The sequence below is a fragment of the Paramisgurnus dabryanus genome, chromosome 5 (genome assembly GCF_030506205.2).
Source record: "Paramisgurnus dabryanus chromosome 5, PD_genome_1.1, whole genome shotgun sequence".
NCBI lineage: Eukaryota > Metazoa > Chordata > Actinopteri > Cypriniformes > Cobitidae > Paramisgurnus > Paramisgurnus dabryanus.
This window is the reverse complement of record NC_133341.1, coordinates 33,070,603-33,090,275: the sequence shown is the minus strand read 5'-3', so window position 1 is coordinate 33,090,275 and position 19,673 is coordinate 33,070,603. Positions and strand designations below refer to the sequence as shown.

Sequence of the window (19,673 nt, the reverse complement as noted above, 5' to 3'; positions counted from 1 at the left end):
GATTTTTTTGCTTGTTTTATGCACAAAATCACTTACATTTGATATTTTAAAAACTAGACTTATTTTCTTGGGTTGTTTTGCTCCTCAAGAAAAAGCATCTTAATTTAAGAATTTTTAGATATTTTTACTGAAATCAAGATTTTTTTTTTCTTGAAAATCATTTTTTTGCAGTGCAGATTATCTTGTTGTAAATAAGATCAAAGCTAAACTGACAGAAACTGTTGCAACAAACACATTCACAACCGCTCTTAAACATTTCATGCATACAATGAAAACTAAAGACGACACTCGAGTTTAGACATTACCTTATTTTACACAATTTAGAAAAGTAATTGGTAAAAATAGTATACTATTAATTAAGTGATAGTCTTAAAATTAACATTATTGATAAAACTAACTTTAAGCTTCAACTTTTTAAGAACCACCAGACAAGTGTTTCAGGTGTGGTCTTGAAAGATTATTAAATACATGTAAATCATAAAACTCTGAATAAAAGTGTCTGCCAAACAATAAAATCCTGTCCCAGACCCAAACACAAACGCTTTTGGCATTCATGAAAGGTTAAAACCCTACTGAAAAGACCAGCTAAAACCAGCATAAGCTGGTTGACTGTTTAAGAGGGGTTTTGGCCAATGTTTTAGCTGGTCATCTAACCCACCTGCTTAAAAAAACTACACCCCTCTAAAACCAGCCTGCTAAATCTAGGTTTATGCTGGTCTTTAGCTGACACTTTTATTCTCATTCATGTATCCACGCTGAATGCAGGAAAATACATAGCCTTTTATTTCCTTTTTCTCTTTTTTAAACAAATGTGAAGATACATCCATGACAACACAAAGTTCTGACTCCTGAAATGTTTACAGCGTCTCTCTTTCTCTTTACAGATCTGTGTACAAAACAATAAGTTATAATCCCATAGAAGCCTACTTACATTTATCTATACAACAAAGTTTAACCGGTGACCAAATAAATATCTGCAGTATAAAAATGATGACAGGGACAGGAAAGATGAGGAAGGGTAAGCGAGGGTCCTGACTGATGGCATCAGTTTGGCAACGGTGCTGTGTTTTACGATGGATAGAGGCTGAGATCTGAGGTTATATAATCCTTCAACTTCATCTGAACAAACACATGATGAGCTGAAGATCACATCATACATCACAGATTTGGGGAACTGTGAAGTAACGTTAGATATAAACCCAAGACTTTGCCTCTTCCACTTGATTCTTTTTTGTCAGTTTTTATACCAGTTTTGAAGCGTGCTATTTAAATCTGTTAAATTAGTGTAACTTGCATACTTTCTCCATGACAGACTAGTGCATACTCTGAGCAAGGTCTGATGTTGACTATAAGACAGTTAGGAGGTGATGTGGATTTGCTTGGACTGTCCATGAATGCAGTCAAACAGTACCATCACTAGATTATAGTCACTCAAGAGTCACTGGTGAACGGTTATTGGCATCGGTAAAAACCAGACAGTTCTGTTAACCATACACACAGAAACACAAACAGATCTCATTGTCTGTAATCTCAGTTATTTTTTACATAGTGCCTGTCGTGTATACTGATAAGATACTGATGTGTTTAGTAAGATTATGAAGAATATTTCTGATGTACTGAAAGTTACAGATATACGGTCAGAGTTTGTTTCAGTGAATCTCACAGATAAACACATCCAGGTCATATTAAAATACACACACGCACAATCAAACCCATTTAAAGACATGATAGCGATGAGCAGATTACTGTAATGCAATAATGCTTCATATTTTTACAGTGATTCTCATTATTGTAACAACTTTACCAGATTTTTTAAATGTTATATAAGATTTTACTAGAGGTTGTTTTGATTTTCCTAAAATTTATATTTTGTGGTGAAATACGATCAAGACGTGTTTTTGTGAGATTCATCATTAAATTTTCTATTTCATTTAGTCTCTTCTGTGGTCCCATACACACTGCAAAAAAAAATGACTTTCTTGCTTGGTATTCGTGTCTTATTTTCAGTGCAAATATCTAAAAATTCTTAAATTAAGATGGATTTTCTTGATGAGAAAAATTATTTAAGATATAAGTAAAAAAACATAAAATGTAAGTGAATTTGTGCTTAAAACATGCAAAAAATCTGCCAATGGGGTAAGAAAAAAATCTTGAACTTTTTTCTCAATTCAAGAAAAAAAATTGCTTACCGAACTTGCTGTTTGCCAGTAACTTACTGTAGATTTAAATTGATTACTGGCAACAGTTTGTTCAAAGTTAAATGAACATTAAGAATAAAGCTATAAAATAACAGACTCATGCAAAGCATTGTGGGAACCAGAAATCCTCATCAACCTTTTTCTGTTTTTCCTTCAGATTTTGTTTCCCGCAATGCTTTGATTGAGGCTGTTATTTTATAGTTTTATTCTGTGAAGATAAAGACTTGTTTATCTTTAATGTTCATTTTGAACAAACTGTTGGCAGTAAATAATATCAATTTAAATCTACAGTAAGTTATTGGAAAACAGCTGCATTTTTTGTTTGTTTTAAGCACAAATTGTAAAAACTTATTTTCTTAGGTCATTTTGATAATCAAGAAAATACATCTTGATTTAAGAATTTTTAAATATTTGTACTGAAAACAAGAAAAAGAAAGTCTTTTTTTCAATGCATTCATTCATAATGCACTGCAAAAAATTATTTTCAAGAAAAAACATTCTTCGTATTTTTGTCTTGTTTTTAGTAAAATAATTTTTACAATTCTTACATTTAAGATGCTTTTTCTTGATGAGCGAAATGACCCAATAAAATAAGTCTAGTTTTGAGAGCAAAAATGTCAAATTTAAGTGATTTTGTGCATAAAACAAGCAAATTTTTCTTGAATTTAGTGTTTAAGAAAAGTGTTCAGGATTTTTTGCTTACCCCATTAGCAGATTTTTTGCTTGTTTTATGCACAAAGTCACTTAAATTTATATTGTTGATCTAAAAACTAGACTTATTTTCTTGGGTCATTTTGCTCATCAAGAAAAAGCATCTTAATTTAAGAATTTTTAGATATTTTTACTGAAAACAAGACAAAAATACTACGAAATGTTTTTCTTGAAAATCATTTTTTGCAGTGTGTGCAATACATTTAATATACATGATCAAAGTTTACCAAACATTAAAACCAGCAGTTTTGTGTATGCATTAAAGGAACAGTTCACAAAAAATGACATTTAATCACATTTCATTTGTACTTTTTTTTTTTGAGCTCTGACCGCCCGTCGTCATCATACTGAAACAAAAATAAATAAAATTGAACCTGCATGAGTTGAATTTTCAAGTGAACTATTCCTTTAAATGCTTTATAAATACAGATCTGAAACTATCCATAGTCTCTTACTGCCTGACAAATATGCAAAGTTTCTTGCAGTCTTTGTTTATAAGTTTATAAGAATATTTATATACCAGATTAACCCTGTCCTGACTCTACTAAATAAAACATTGTTTTTAGTTTCGATGAAAAACAGTCTGATATCTTTCCAACACTTCTAGATGTTTCCTCCATGTCCACATTTTGCAACCCATAAAGACAGCTGTCAATCATGCTGATAAAGTGCAAAACTGAGCCACATGGTCATATATCCATAAAGCATTTTAGAGCGGTTGTATATGATATCAAGGTCAAATGTTTTCCATGCTCGACTACAAACTGCATCTCTAAAATGCTTGAGGAATATAAACACCTGATCCACAGTTCATCTGTTAGGTACGAAAAACCAAATCGAATTCGCTAAAAAACATAAAATACAAACACACGAGCATAAACCAAATTTAAAGAAAGCGTTCACTCAGAAATGAAGCAGTGTCATTATTATTTATGTTGTTCTCATGTTCTTCCAAAACCAGTTTGGCATCATTACAACATTTTTGAATTTGGACCCAAACACCTTATCGTCTGACACAAAATACTTTCAAAATACTTTTAAGGTGATTCTTCTCATAATACAGGTTTGGAACGAAATGAGAATCCGTCAATCATGACAATTTCATTTTTGGGTGAACTTTTCCTTTAATGTGGGGAGGTGCGAATGCATTCTGTGCACTAGATTCAATCTCACATACAGACACAACAACACACACACACACATATGCAACTGGTTGCCAACACGAGGGATGCTGATTTAAAGTACGGGCTGTTTAGTGTCTTATACGGCACATAAAGGAAGATGAGGAAGAGGAGGATGCTCATTCTGTGGGCACCACGTCTTTATGGTGTCTCATAATGTGCTGGTTTTTCTCCGAAGGTCTTCGGAAGCCCTTGGAGCAGTACTGACAGCGATGAGGATAGTCTTTAGTATGAATGGAAATGACGTGTCTCTTAAAGCCAGACGCATCTCCCGTGCTGTAGTCGCAATACTGACACTGATACACCCTACGCTCCCGTGGACCCTTACCCGCCGTCCCACCTCCCTTCTTTACCGCCGCGCCCCCCGCCGCCAACTGCGCCGCCCCTATAGTCCTCTTTGGGGTGCTTTTTTCTACGGGCGGGGCTTGCGGCTGGGTTGGCGGCGGCGTCGGCGGTGACGCGGGTGAGGTGGGTGACGCGGGCTCCTGCGGCTGCTGTTGTTGTTGTTCCTTGGTGTGGACGGAAAGAATATGGCGGCTAAGGACAAAGGGGTCGGCGATCTTAAAGTTGCAGTGACGACACTGATGCAGTTTCTTGGTTTTGTGAGACGCCGAGTGTTTCTTAAGCTCGGACGGCCGATGGAAGCCTTTTCCGCAGACGGCGCATTTGTGCGGGTAGTCCTTAGTGTGCACGGAAATAATGTGCCGTTTAAGGTCGCTGGAGTTGGAACTGCGATGGTCGCAGTGGCTGCACTGGTGCCCTCGAGCGTCCTCGTGCGTCGCCGCGTGCTGCGTCAGCTCCTCCTCTTCGCCGAAGGTCTGACCGCAACGCTCGCAGCGGAACGGCAGTTCGCGACTGTGTTTCGTTTTCACGTGCGTCTTCAAGTTCGACGAGTCCGCCGATTTATAATCGCAGTACGCGCAAGAATACGGCTTTTCCCCGGTGTGCGTCCGCATGTGTTTCTTTAACTCGGACGGATGACGGAAACCCTTACCGCACTCCACGCAGATGTGCGGGAAACTCTTACTGTGGACGGCCAGCAGGTGGCGATTGAGCAGGCCCTGCTCGGCGGTCTCGTAATCGCAAAACTTGCATTTGTGAGTCTTGGTCGCAGCGGCGGGAGAGAGCGGGGACGCTATGGCCGTAGGCGATTTCTGTTCCCGGTGATGGTGTTGAAGGCGATGGGAAAACAACGCGGCTTGCTGGTGAAACTCTTTACCGCAGGTCTCGCATTCGAAGGGAGCTTTGTTGCTGACCGCGTGAACCTCCATGTGGTTGTGGAGACTGGCTTTTTTGTTAGTGGTGAAGTCGCAGTCGGTGCATTGGTACTTTTTGCGAGTCAAGACGTCCTGGTGGTGGTTGCGAGTGTGTCGCTTCAGGAAGCCGCGGGATTTGAATTTCTTACCGCACAGCATGCAGGGGTAGACGGTGAGAGGCTGTCCGTATGGACCGATGATAATCGCTGTAAAATAAATGAGAGAAGACAGTACAAGTTAATCTTAGCAAATGAGACGTTGCTGAAATACACTTGAATAAAATGTTTTTTTTTTGTTAATAATTAGGATCCAAAGACATTCAATATTGATAACATGCTGATAAGTACATGTACTGCACGTCATCTGTTTTAAAAGCTAATGTACATCTGAAAAATGCAAATAAAAAGCAAGCAGAAATATACAAATTCAGGCACTTCAGGTGAGATGTGATGCAGTGGTACCTGTCTGGACCTGACGGGGTTCAGTTCGCCTCTTGTTCTTGCCGTGCTGCCGGTTCAGTTTGTCCAGCGCGTCCGATTCATCGATGTGCAGTAATGCGCTCGCCGCACCGTTACGATTCTCACAACCCTCGTGATCCGCCGCACCTGAATATAAAAGACACACAATCTTATTTGATTGGAAGAGTAATGTTGTGATTGTAGTGTATATGAAAAGTTTAGATGCAAAACCCTCTAAGTGCGTCTGACATGTTTTCTTGTAAATGAGCATTTTTTCATCAGACTCTGCAAGCAAAGTGGTATTTCTGAATGACCCGAGGCCGGGATTAAGCAGATTTGAAGTGCAAGTATTTGATGAACATATAATATGTTTCGGTTAATATCATTTAGTGCCTTTGGCATCTGAGCTTCTTATATAATCAATAAAAAAAAACTGTAGGATGATAAGAAAACTCGAATGGCAGTTCACAGATTTACTCCAGAATATATAAACAACACATGCACTGTATGCAGAGGTGGAAGTAACGAATTACAACTACTCACGTTACTGTAATTAAGTAGTTTTTTCGTGTACTTGTACTTTTATGAGTAAATTTTTTAATCTGTAATTTTCCTTGTACTTAAGTACAAATTAAGGTAAGTAATGTACTTCGCTACTTTGAAAATAACATTCGTTACTAAGTACTTGTAGAATTTGAATTAAATTAATATTCAAATCTTTGACAGCATTTGGATATCCAATAGAATAATTGATTGTGGGCGGGCCAATAAAAACCCATGTAAAAAGCCTGGTTTCTGGAGAGCTATTCAATCGATCCTTGCGCGTCCTTCACTGTGACGTTGTATTTAGTGTTTTTAATGTCAAAGAACTTTGGCGTTATGGACGCTGAATTAATTAAAAATTCCGAAGAAATACCGGATGATGAGTGCCCATGGCCGCACCTGGGAATTGTTCACAAACAGAGGAAGGAAAGGAGACAGCGTGTAAATGTATCTGCAGTGATTTCGGCTTACAATACTTCAGCGTCTAATCTCAAAAAGAAGACTTATAACCATATTTATGTGATCGTTTTCATTTTTAATGTTGGGTAGACCTCACGATAATGTGACTGAAAACATCACTTGAAACATGAGCTTCAGTTACCTAGGTGACAAGCACATAGACCGTAAAAAAGGTTTAGCATTGTAAAATGGCGCTCAAAGTTAAATTTCATGTCATTGTCAACATTGTATTATTCATATTGAATCAGTGTTTTAAGCTTATAAAAATAAACAGTCTAATAAGGACTCTTTTATCAAATTCGTCTGTTGCCGCGTCCCACAGCAGTGTTACTGCACTGACAGCCTGTCTAAATTACACATATGTCAGTGCTAAATCATAAATGCTGATAACTTTTGAAATATTAGTAGTGTACTTTTTCAAAGCTTTCTTGTCCAATAATATATTCTAACTCTTTTCCCCACCATTGGCGAGTTATCTTTTCAATTAAGAAAAAAACATTTGCATAAAAAACGTGTTTCTGAAGATTTATGTTAATGTGCAATACCGCGATTGTCCACTAGAAAGCGGACTTAACCAATTTATGGATAAACTGAAGCCAAAACGTTATTTACTAATTTTATGCTTGATATTCGTTCTGAAACTGATCTCTAACTAAATTCCTTCACAAAATGCAATTGTTTCAGCTTTTTGCTAAAAAAAATGTGTATTTGTAAAGAAAAATACCAATATTTAAGAGTTTATAAGCAGGGAAAAAATAGGATGAAACGGGTTTTCACTTTTTTTATTGTTTGTTTGAAAGTAGAGGGTCTGTTCTTTCATTTGATATATTTGTATGTTTATATATTTTTAGAAGAAGATTTTCCGGGAAAGCATTTTGTAAAACTTTTGTGAAAATCATAAAAAATGCTGGCGGGCAACTTTTCGAAAAATGGCTGGCGGGGAATGAGTTAATGTAAAAAAAATCTGTTTTTAAATAAAATAACCCAACAAGCTTATTTATGTTGCATCATAATTCATTAATAATAATAACATTAGACCATTTTTATAACTTGATAAAAATTATATGAAGAAACAATATGAAATAATATAGCTGCTGTTAAAATCATTTAACATTCTTTAAACAGACAAAATTCCTGTACTATGTGTTTGTTCGTATAAAACACAAATCGCCTGTTTTTAGTCCATTCATATTTCTGATTTCATTCAATGGATTTAATGTTTATTCAATAAATATCACCGGCTAAAAAGTAATTTGTACTTGAGTAGTTTTTAAGAGGGGTACTTTGTACTTTTACTTAAGTAAATTTTTAACACCAGTACTTTTACTTGTAATTGAGTATTATTTTAGCAACTACTTGTACTTGTACTTGAGTACAAATTTTCAGTACTCTTTCCACCTCTGACTGTATGATATAAATCGTGTATTTGTGTGTGAGTTGTGTTGTTATAATGTACAATGTGCTGACCGTATGCAGCGGCCCACGCTACAGGCATGAAGTCTTTGCTCAATGCTGTGCTGTCATACACTCGGTCATGAGACACCGGCTCTTCTCCACCAACAAGCACCTCCATATAAACCTCATCGGAGAGCTTCGACCCTCCTGCACACAAAACACACGAAATCAAAGCATAAACCACTGCTGAAAATATTCAACAATACTCTGAATAACGCAGTAATATTCATATTCTCCATCAGTCGTGTTTTATGTCACTGTCACTGGACCACAGGTGGGACGTTTGGCATTACATATTTAAAACAAGAATTTCTTAGTTCTAACCAGTACACATCTTTACAAACTAGATATCATTGGAAAGCTCTCAGATTGAGGTTTTCATATTAAAATTTGCAAAAATAATTATATAGTATGAGCAATTTTCTAAAATGTCACTGGCCAACAGGTGAGTCCAAGGTGTTTTCACACATATATATATATATATATATATATATATATATATTATTAGATATACCTGAAATAGTCTTGACAAACTATATATTGTTGTTGAAAAGCTCTACAAATGTAGTTTTCATATTTCAAGGCCATTTGATGATAAAAAAATTGTAATGATAATTATTCTGTTAAATGTCACTCCTGTAATTATTATATATTCATAATTTCAAAATCCCATTTTAAATCTTCAAAGATCTTGACAAACTATATATAATTGAAAAGCTGTAATGCTGCGTTCACACCAGCCGCGGTAGAGGCGTCAAGCGTGAGTGATTTTAATGTTAAGTCAATGTGAAGACGCGTTAACATGTGTCTGGATGTCTTGCGGCACGAATAAGGTGTTTAGCGCGACATGGTAGATGCGATTCGGCCTCATTCGTGCGTCTAGTTGGCGCGAATGCCATGAATTGAGCATTGCCGCGAGAAACACGAGAGTTGAAAAATTTGAACTTTGGCGGAAAAACGTACCTCGTTAACCAATCAGGAGCTTGCTCTAGTAGTGACGTGATTACAGGAATCGAGCAGAGTCGCAGAAGCCCCTCCCATGATGCAAATTTGCGCGTGAGTGTTTCGGTGACTAGAATTTCACGCGCGGCTTTCACATGAGAATGAAGCGAGTAAACTCAAAATGTTTAAGCGGCCAACTACGCCTCCAACGCGTCTGGTGTGAACCCAGCATAAGACTGTAGTTTTCATATTTCAAAACCTTTGTGACAATAATTTATTAATTTGTGATTTGTGAGTACTAGCTACACCTAGTGGCCAATGTTGGTAAAACCATTGAAAGTGTGCAAAAACCTCATTTTTGTGATTTTAACTTGAAATTTGAACTTCAAAAAGTAGTTGAGACTTATGGCTTAATTTTTGTAGCATTCTGGGAGTATAAAATTTTTATTTTATGGGTTTTAAATATAAAAGATATACTTTATTGCATTGTTTTTATTTTTTTATAAATTTAAACTACTATAACTATTTTATTTTGTTAATTACTTTAGTAAAAAACTTTAAAGTGTCTTCTTTAAAAAGAGAACAAGATTTTGCTTTTAGACAAAAGAATGACAGAGTTAAATTAATTTAAAGGTGCGCATCACCTTTTCACCCCCACAGTCAAAAAAGGGGGGCGTGAAAGTTAAAGAGTTAAATTACATAGTTTCAAAATCTTTGTAGTTTTTTTATCAAAATATAAAAGTCACACAAATAAAAAAAATTAAGTATACATGTAGGGCGATGATGATGTTGGTTGAGAAGCCCTTAAAGTATCAGAACAAAACCTGCATTACAAATCATTACAATTTTCACTTGTTTCTGCATTGCCAGCAAGAAATCTTTACAGGAACATTGAGTATTTAATGTTATATTATCATTTAATCTGATTTCAACTTTATTTTCTCCTAGGGGGTTTTTCACCCCGGGGAGGCAGCCTTTTTGGGCTTTACCTAGCTTCCTCTTCTATACGTTGCTTTAGTAATACGTGCAATTATAATATTGAGTCATAGCCGCAGCAAATTTAACTGCTCATGCTATCATGTATTCTGTTGTGCTATCTGTCGTTTTCTGTGCTTTTCACTGCTTCTATTTATGTAAAGCTGCTTTGAAACAATTGACTTTTGTGAAAAGCGCTATATAAATAAAATTGAATTGAATTGAATTGAATGAGAGTTGAGCTTTTAGTTTTTCCTCACCATCAGTCTGTGTATGATGGCCGTCTCCTACAGACATGTAGACCATCTTCTCTCTCAGCGGCCGTACGACAGGTTCAGCCAAAGTGACTGTCTCACTCTCATCCAGGTCCACTGTCTCACCTAAAAACACACAGACACAGACCGACTTCCCACTATAAGCTCAAGATGATCATTATATCTAATGGTCGAGAGACACTGTACATGTGCATTAAACACAACTCACTCACCGAGATCATCCTCCCCTGAGTCTGCTTTAAAGATGTAAACTTTAATCACTTCCTGTCCGTCCTCGTCCTTCTCCACCTCCTGATCATCAATCGCTCCCTCAACTGTCACCTCCTCTCCATCACCTGACACCATCTTACCTGCATCATCCACTACAGACAGAGAATCAATCAATCAATCAATCGATCGATCAGAGGATGTAGTACAGTGCGAGTGAGCGACTTACAGGAGATCATCAGGTAGTCTCCACAGCTGTCCGAGTCGTGTTCTTGGTCAAGCCCATCTTGCTCCCTTCCCTCTGCCACCAAAACATCCTCAGTCATCTCTGCCATGGCAACACCGTCATCCTCTTCCTCCTCACCCTCCAGTGACATCACACAGGTCTCCACGGCAACGCCCTCGTCGTCATCGCAGTGCACGTATTCGGCGACCACGTCCTCCACCGCATCCTGGATGACGAGCTCATCGGAGGAGAAGCCCTGGACGGAAACTCCCTCCCCATCCACCTCTGACACCAGCACCGTCTCCTGCAGCTCCACCACATACTCCTCCTCACCTGCACCTCCTTCATCTACACACAAACACATTGATGATGATGATGATGATGAGAACTCATTCTAAATTAATAACACAAGTTTGCAGTTACTAATATAATGTGACGTCCAATCTGAATTGCTATAACTGAGAGATGGACTGATATTATTATTTTTAACAAGCAACATGATACATACTGTTATTATATTACAAGCTTCTGTAGGACACCACACACTTCCTTAAATTCCTTAAATGCAAGTTGGTTTGAATTAAAGTATCCGCCAAATGCATAAAAAATATTATGTTAATATTACATTTCTGCTTACTGAAATTGTATTAAACAAAATATGTTAGACATCAACAATAAAACCCTATTATGCATTCATTTAATGTTGATTAATACTCTATTTTCATTTAATTTTGTTAGGTAAATAGTTATTACATAAAATGTTAAGTAACACCTCCATGTGTTAATAATATTGCAAAAAATACATGGCAATGGCACTGTTGGGTAATAGAAGGCCCGATGTTAAAGAACAATACGACATTAAGGAAAAAAGCTGTGACTATTAGCGTCTCTTCACCGGCGGTTACTGTGAATGTGTGTCATACAACAGTGACAGCATGATAATCTCTTTATAATCAGACTAGTAGCCCAGTCCTAATAAAAAGGTCACATTAACCATCTTAATCGAAAATAATTAAGACAAATCCTATTTAAATTTCATTCAGATTGTAAGGGGTCGTATAAACCGTTCCAAAAGACATGGAAACACAAGATCGTTTTTAATTTTCAATTTTGATTTCTATTCAAACAATTACTAAAACAAAATAATTATTGTGCAATTAAAATAGAACTTGTGTGCTGCTGGACCAATGTGTTTGCCTACTGCGGTGCTTCCCAATCCTGGTCCTCGAGCATCCCCTCCCAGTTTTAGATGTCTCCTTATTTAAAACACCTGATTCAACTTATCAGCCTCCTTCCAAAATGGTAAACATGTCCCCCTAACAAGCTGATGAGTTAAATCAAGTGTGTTAAATAAGGAGACATCTAAAACTTTCTGCCTCGAGAAACAGGATTGGGAACCACTGGCCTACTGCAACCCCAACTTAATAAAAAGGTTTAATAAATGCATGTTTTCAAAATCACTGAATAAATGTGATTTTTTTGCCCATAACCAAGTAGCCCTATACTAGGTCGGACTGAAAACAGACGGGCTATTTAGACGGCAATGTTTTTAACTTAAATTGTGACGTTTTTATGTGGTTTGCCTGTTTGTTTACACGACAGCTGCGTTTTGGGGTCGTGAAATGCAACCCTTTAAAGACGGGTTTGAAAATGGAAGTTTTTGAAATCGCAGCCTTGTCGTCTTCGTGTAAAATACAAAAGCATAAATCTGTGGTAACGGTGATGTCACGCTCATGTGTTAATTCAGTCTATAGGCATGCATGAGTATAACCATAACAACAATGGGCTTTGATTGTGCTGCTCAATATACTGAGTTTATTAAAGGTGCGGTGAATCAGTCTTTTATAGTGTTTTATACTGAGGTCTACTTATGACGTTTGTGTGGTTTTTACATTCAAAAACATCAAAAGCAATAAGTAATCGACAATTTTGTACCCTGGTTTTGAGGCTGGCTGGAAAAACGCTCTGTTTTGATGGGTGGGCCGCACTAAAAACTTGGAAGTAAACACCCACAGCTTTGATTGGTTAACAGTTTTTCAGCATAAACTAGCCTTCAATCCTCCATCATTACATGTGAGCAATTGTTTTGAAAACAATGTGAAAAAATGGCAGCTGGAGGGATTATAAACCCATTGAGGCGCAAGATGTTTTATGCACAGGAGATGATATACGTAAGGAACAATTGACAAAAATTATTCTAAAATAATGCACAACCAATGTGTAAATAATTCAAAGGATCGGAGTCAATTATTCCTCTTATACCACGGTTACCACAAACTTTGCTCTGGTGCCAATTTTTAAGACATTTGAACGGTTAGGTGTACGGTTTACTGAAGAATAATCAACACCCATGAAACATTTCTTAGCCAATCAGAATAAAGCATTCAACAGACCCGTGGTATAAATAAATGACAATGCATATGGGTGAAGGAGGAAACAACAAACGCGACAAGCCTAGAAATGACCGTAAACAACATGGTAGACGCGCATCAGAATTTAAATGGCTTGACTGTGTTTTCAAACCGCAGCTGGTTTGACCACAGTCACAGCAATACCAAAAATACGTCAACGTGTTATAGCTTAGGTCCTTATCACTAACTTTGTGGTTATACACGGATGTACAGGACATATCAAGCGATCTCTAATAAAGCAATATTGACACATAGTACTAGTGTTTACAAATCCAGCGTGTTTTACCCAAGTGAGCTGAAACTTCTTTAAAAATAAACTTCAATCACACATTTCTAGTCTGGAGGTCTCGTGGCGCGAATGAGGTGTTTGGGGCGGTGCAGAAGATGCGATTCCGCCTCGTTCGCGCGAATGCCGCAAATTGAGTGTCTGGTGCGGTACGTGTGAATGGTGCCAATTTGCAGCTGACGCCCAAGTAGAAAATTTTGAACTTTGGATGAATTTCGCGCCGTGTTAACCAATCAGGAGCCTGCTCATCACTCATTCAACATGAAGGAACGCTTGATATTATCCATGAGCAGACACCCGGAGCTATACGACACAAGTTCTTATTTCTATAGAGACGGGAATAAAAAGGACCTCGCTTGGAAGAGTGTTAGTGAGGACATCGGGCAACCTGGTAAGTTGTAATACACATTTCACTTTTGAGTCACGTGATGTTTATCGACCCGCGCCATTAATTTTCCCCCTATAGTAAGGTTACCAAATACAAACCGGTAGCTCTCTGGATAAATGCACAATCAACATCAGCCATCCTGCAAAAAGACAACCGCATAGCACTTGCCCCTCCCTTAAGAATTAATAATAATTTTAATGCTAAAAATTAAAATTAAAATTTCCGTGCTTCTACTTCGCTCTAGTGCATGCGAATGCATTTAAAATGTTCAAGCAGCAAACTAGGCGCAGTAGACGCGTTTTTGACGCCTGAAACGCGGTTGGTGTAAACGCAGCATTAGCAGATCCATGTAAATCTTTTTGACAGCGATGTCAAAAAAACTTTTTTCATTTGGTACCTGCCTGAAACTGAGAATTTCTGCATTTGTGCAATGATGTAATGACTGACTGAAATAAGAAATGTTGATGTAAACGTAGCTGTGTGTATTCAGTATGAGTGATGGGTGTGATGTGTTTACCTGAGCCATGCAGTATAATCTTTGGCTCTTGGGAGCGGAGCGCAAGTCTGGTGACCTCCTCAGTCATCGTCTTTACTCCTCATTGGCCACTGCACAACTGATGCAACACAAAACAAATCAGTTAAATCTGACAACACAATACATCCAAGTTCTGCTGTATTTAGTCAGGTTTGACAACACCGATGCCTTATAAAACTGTAAATACAGAAATAAGTTATTCGAGCCTTGTCTGTCAGGACTGATGAGGGGTCAAAACAATGTCACTGACTGTCATCACATAAACACGCAATGCATTTTTAATATGCATAGACGGAGAGGAGGAAACGCGTGCGTGATCAATGATTGACGCAATCAGTGCTCGCGCGTGCCTTTGACTGCGACAAAAGGAAATGCACGCAACGCACTGCTCGTGCGTTTTCATTGTTGCATACGATGCAATGCATTACAATCTTTGCACAACATGCAATGCATCATGCGCGGAGAGGAATGCGCGCAACGGCGTGATGCATTCCCACCCCCCGTGCGGGGATAAACGCGCTGAACGTTTGCTAGCTTGAAACCGGACATGAACAACACAATTTCCCTCCTTCCCCCTAAAACAAAACCTGCCCGTGCGCGCCATTTTGACACATAATAACCCAATATGCATTTTATTCTCACGCGAACGCGCGTACACATGCAAACACGAGCACTTCCACTCTAACAAAGAGGTGCATGGTACCTCCCGCCCGTGCACGCGAGAGCCATTTATAAACAATAACCCACCCTGCTGCGCGAGGCCTCGACGCGGCCTGCTAGAGGCCCGGGGGCCGAGGCCTCGCGTCTCCGGACGTAACGCGCCACATAACGCGACATAATAAGCACGAACGACACACAAATCTAGCATGGCTGCGCGACGATATCGACCGTTAAAGCCCGTGCGATCTGACGCCTCGGTAACGGCTCGCTCACCATAGATGAACGCGCAGTGCGGCCTCCAGATTTCCGCAGGCAGGCCGTCGGGTTTCCCCAGACTCGGGCAGGGCTCGATCGGGAGCTCGCGGGCGCTGGGCGGGCCGCGGAGTGCGCAGGGAGGGCGGAGCTCCGCGCGCAGACGCGCCGCATCTCCGCCGGAGCGCGGCACGTCACTGCGCCAGAGCCGCAGGAAAACGCGGAAGGCCGATAAAAGATTCTTATCCGAGCAAAAGCACAGCTAAACGGCTTCGATGTGTTACAAATAGGTCATATATAAGCGATTATGCGACTCTATGAGTGTCAGAGACGCGCGCAGTGATATTGGTTTTGTGTTTGCTTGGTTTTGGAAGCTATTGGTTATATATGAGACCGGGGAAAGTTGTCACAAGTCTCACAACATTACATTGATGCATTTGGCAGATGCATTATTTATCCAAAGCAATTACAAATAGTTTTTTATCAGTGTTCCCTGGGTAACCCATGGTCTTTTGCGCTGCTAACGCAGTGATCTCTACCAATTGATCCAATAAAGATGCGATAGATTAGGTGTGTGTGTGTTTGTTTCACACTTAAAATGTTTTCAATTAGAACCATTTTTGTTTGGTTTGTATCCACAAAATTTCCCTTATTTGTGTATTATATTAACAGCTTGGTAAATAAGTGAGCAAAATAAAACCACTAATATATCAAAGGCTAATATAATTCAAGTAGATCACAAATATAACATCAAGAAATGTTGTCACATGCCTTTAAAAAACATAAACATTGTTGACAATCAGCAATTTATAGTATATATTGGAGTCTTTTAATTTATGCTCTTTTATAATTGTTTTATTATTTCATTGTAATTACATTTTCAGGGCATAGCTCACAAAAACTGGCCTGTGATTCAATAATATCCATACATAATCTCACATAAACATGAACAGTAGATGCATTGACCCTTAAAAATTCCTGTCACCCAAGCATGCAATTTTGGCTAAAACAAGGCAAAATTTGGGCTGCTATCCTGCCAGTGAAAGTCTAATAGATGCCGTAACTGTATCCCAAGAATAGACAATGCTTATACTTTTTGAAAATGTAAAAGAAATGAAAGCAAAACCTGTTGACTTTGCTTACATGATGGAATATATTGTAGTACATCTCCAAGTTATTTTGGCAAAAACGTCATGTAACCCCATCTGTTTTAGGCAGGCGTATTTAAAGCGCATGCTTGAATTGTGCATTTTAGGTTGCAAGGCGCAGTCAAGCACAATATGCACAAATGTTGGTTGTGCATAATTTTGTTTCATGCATTTTAAACGCAGTACTGTATGGTTTTCATCCGCACCTACGTATGCAATGACTGTCCTGCACAAATGAGCGATAGATCAAATATAGAAACAATTCTGAGCCTGATGTGTCTGAATTAGGTCTTGTATTTGTCTACACAAATTCAGGAGCATCAACATCATCTGTATTCAGTTGTTTTGACCAATTACAGAGTTCCTCAGCTTCTTCCTCCCATTCAGAATCAGATGAGCTGTCACCATAGTCTTCAGTCTGAACCGATGGCAGAATGATCCTGATCTCATATTTCTCAGCGGTGCTCTTCTGGTTATCTGTCTTATAGCTATTAATGTTGTCCATATTCCTCTCTTCTTCTGAGACCTGGGTGTAAACAGCACACAGGGTTTGATCCCACAATGAATTTAAATAAAGAAGCTGATGTATCCTGCCGTCTAAGATGCACCAAAAACTATTTAAAATAATTGTTTTAATTTAAATAAAGTCAAATTTAGGATGACCAGTTAAACACTTCATATGCATTTGTACCTAAAATCCAAATTTCATCGTCAATTACTATTGACAATTTGACAACTCTGGATTGTTGACAACCTTGGACTTTATCTTTAGATATGCCCAAAACCTACATCTGTATGGAAATGATGAAGTGTATGAGAATAAAACAAACATACTCTCTCAGCATCGCCTAGGACATAGAGACGTCTCATTCGAGCTGCAGTAATCTTGGCACGTGCGGAGCACCGTGAGGACAAACCTCTGAGGAAAATTCAGTTATGTTATGAGTAAAAAACATCTCTGTCAGAAGCATACTGCTTTTATAAAATGGACAATATGACAAATTATAGTTTCCAATCATTTTTTAAGATAAGAAAATACACATCCAGGTAGTTAATGTGAGTAAACTCCAAACCTCTGAGAGAGTTGTTGTCCAGAGAAACGTGAATGTCCCCATGACCGACCCTTCTTCAGATTCCCAACACATGGACGTTTCATGCCTGACTTTACATCGTCTCTGATGTTTCGTGAAAGGACCTTCAGAGACAGAAACCTCCAGCCGTTTTCCCTGCCTCCAAGACAAGCAGGAAGCTCATCCAGGTGGCTGGAAAACTGAGGAGGAATGAATGAATAACACAAATGCGATAGTTCACAAAATGACATTTACAATCAGCAAGTGTGTTTTATTCCCACCTGTATATAATCTCTGACGCAGATCACATCTTGTGGATCAATAATGGCTCTGCTTCTCTCGTGTATCTCATCTACTGACATGAGATCCATGAACGTTCTGTTTCCCATCATTCTGCAGGTGTCTGATATGGCCTGTTTAAAACCAGAGTCATTCAATTCTTTTGTCTTCAGAATAAATATATATGATCTATTTTTCTGATTCAAGATTGGACCTGGTTGGAGGAAGTGAAGAGTTTTTTGCCAGAGAGATACTGTCCACCAGCACCAGTCTGGAAAATTTTGAACACAACTGAAGGTGGAAACTGAGGTCCTGCAAACCTGAGCACATGAGAACATCAGTCATAAATTATTTTAAAATAAAGGAAATCATTTAAACTCTATAATATTTATGAAAGATGGACAGGGACAATCCCAGCTAACAGAGAAAAGTTCTAAGAACGTTACTTAAACGTTTCTAATGTTCCCAAAACCCTTCTGCCAACATGAAAAGTGTCCAGTTTTTTTAATGTTTCTTAGTTGTATGAACGTTAATGATATGTAACATTCTATCATTTTCAAATGTTGTGTTTTAATGTTCACACAAAGTTTAAAACAACTATATTTCATTTTTTGCTTGTTATGTAAATGATAAAGAAACATTGCATTTTATTAGTTTTAAACTGTTATAAAATATTATTTGGTAAAAATATTGCTGTAGAAAACAATTCACTTATTAGGTTTAGATGTTGATTGTTTATTTAATGAAGTTTATTTAACTAAGTTTGGGAGGAGCATGTTCATGTGATCCAACCAATCAGTGCAAAGAGGTGCCTATAAATAGCAGTCCCTCACCTCTGTCCCGTGACAGATTTTTTGCAGCATCCCTCCTCTACCCCATCACCTCACTCTCATCTTGATTCATTTATCACGGTTAAAAAACTCTGGGTTCGGCCTAAATTCCGAGCTTCTCCTCGGACAGCACGCCAAATATGCTTGATCTAATTCCCTATCGATTACATGTTAATGCGAACTCTTGAAAAGTCACCATTATGGTGATCAATGTTTGTTTCAGAAACATTCTAAGAACTTTACAAAAACTGGACACTTTTCATGCTTGGCAGAATGTTTTTGGGAATGTTGGGAACGTCCAAAGAAAGTTCTTAGACGTTTTTCTGTTAGCTGGGATATGACAAAGATTTCTCATTAATGTTCAGTGGATCTACACAGAAAGTCTCTTTAGTCCTGCCTGAATCTGAGTCTGCACTTCAGACTGGGATCTTTCAGAAGATCTGCTTCTCTTGGACTGAGCTGACGCAGAGCTCCTGCTGTCAGACACTGCTCCTGATGATAAAAGACAACAGATTAACAATTTCACTTACAGTGAAAGTGCTGAATAAAATAATAAGTATCAGTGTAAATGTTAAACACTGACTGGTGCAGAATAATTTTTCGAATAAAATCTCATCTCACTTTACGTTTACGATGTTTATGGCAATAAAATGTCAAGTGTAGCATAACTTACAGCTGATCGTATAGTATTCACGAGGAGTTTAAAGAGTTTTCTGTTCCTATATGATCTCCAGTATGATTGAATTCTTCTGGCATAATCCTCATACACCTCCATTGTAGATCTAAAAAAAATTTGCTAATGAAAATAAAAGACTTGTAAATGTTACTTTTTGTTATATCTATGCAGCTTAGATAATAATATTACACACGTTTGTGTTTCTTCATTCATTCAATGAACATTTGAAGTGTCTGATGCTCACTGTTGAAA

The 19,673-nt window shown here is 38.1% G+C and overlaps 2 protein-coding genes across 2 annotated transcripts; both read right to left on the bottom strand.

The window, feature by feature from the left end:
- Nucleotides 1-768: 768 nt before the first annotated feature.
- LOC135732818 (zinc finger Y-chromosomal protein 1) lies at nt 769-15,678 on the bottom strand. The gene is made up of 8 exons (XM_065251170.2): nt 15,440-15,678; nt 14,489-14,585; nt 10,890-11,234; nt 10,666-10,815; nt 10,439-10,558; nt 8,274-8,408; nt 5,808-5,951; nt 769-5,552 (listed from the first exon to the last, which is right to left on the bottom strand). Exons 2-8 carry the CDS (start codon nt 14,553-14,555, stop codon nt 4,210-4,212), a joined length of 2,304 nt encoding a protein of 767 aa, XP_065107242.1. The 5' UTR covers nt 14,556-14,585; nt 15,440-15,678; the 3' UTR covers nt 769-4,209.
- A 595-nt stretch (nt 15,679-16,273) lies between these two features.
- Nucleotides 16,274-19,525, bottom strand: c5hxorf58 (chromosome 5 CXorf58 homolog). Its single transcript, XM_073814740.1, has 6 exons — nt 19,419-19,525; nt 19,143-19,237; nt 18,130-18,235; nt 17,640-17,836; nt 17,401-17,485; nt 16,274-17,092 (listed from the first exon to the last, which is right to left on the bottom strand). The coding sequence occupies exons 1-6, from the start codon at nt 19,518-19,520 to the stop codon at nt 16,868-16,870; spliced, it is 810 nt and encodes a 269-aa protein (XP_073670841.1). The 5' UTR covers nt 19,521-19,525; the 3' UTR covers nt 16,274-16,867.
- Between the last annotated feature and the right edge of the window lie 148 nt (nt 19,526-19,673).

Bases quoted from the DNA above. Each gene is read 5' to 3' on its own strand.
- LOC135732818 (XM_065251170.2), bottom strand. From the start codon at position 14,555: ATGACTGAGGAGGTCACCAGACTTGCGCTCCGCTCCCAAGAGCCAAAG. The intron at 8,409-10,438 runs GTGAGGAAAAAC...TTTTGTGTGCAG, and splicing joins CCATCATACACAGACTGATG to GAGGGTCGAAGCTCTCCGAT. The intron at 5,952-8,273 runs GTCAGCACATTG...TTTTATATTCAG, and splicing joins AGCGTGGGCCGCTGCATACG to GTGCGGCGGATCACGAGGGT.
- c5hxorf58 (XM_073814740.1), bottom strand. From the start codon at position 19,520: ATGGAGGTGTATGAGGATTATGCCAGAAGAATTCAATCATACTGGAGA. The intron at 17,486-17,639 runs GTTTGGAGTTTA...AATTTTCCTCAG, and splicing joins GGACAACAACTCTCTCAGAG to AGGTTTGTCCTCACGGTGCT. The intron at 17,093-17,400 runs GTATGTTTGTTT...GTTTACACCCAG, and splicing joins TCCTAGGCGATGCTGAGAGA to GTCTCAGAAGAAGAGAGGAA.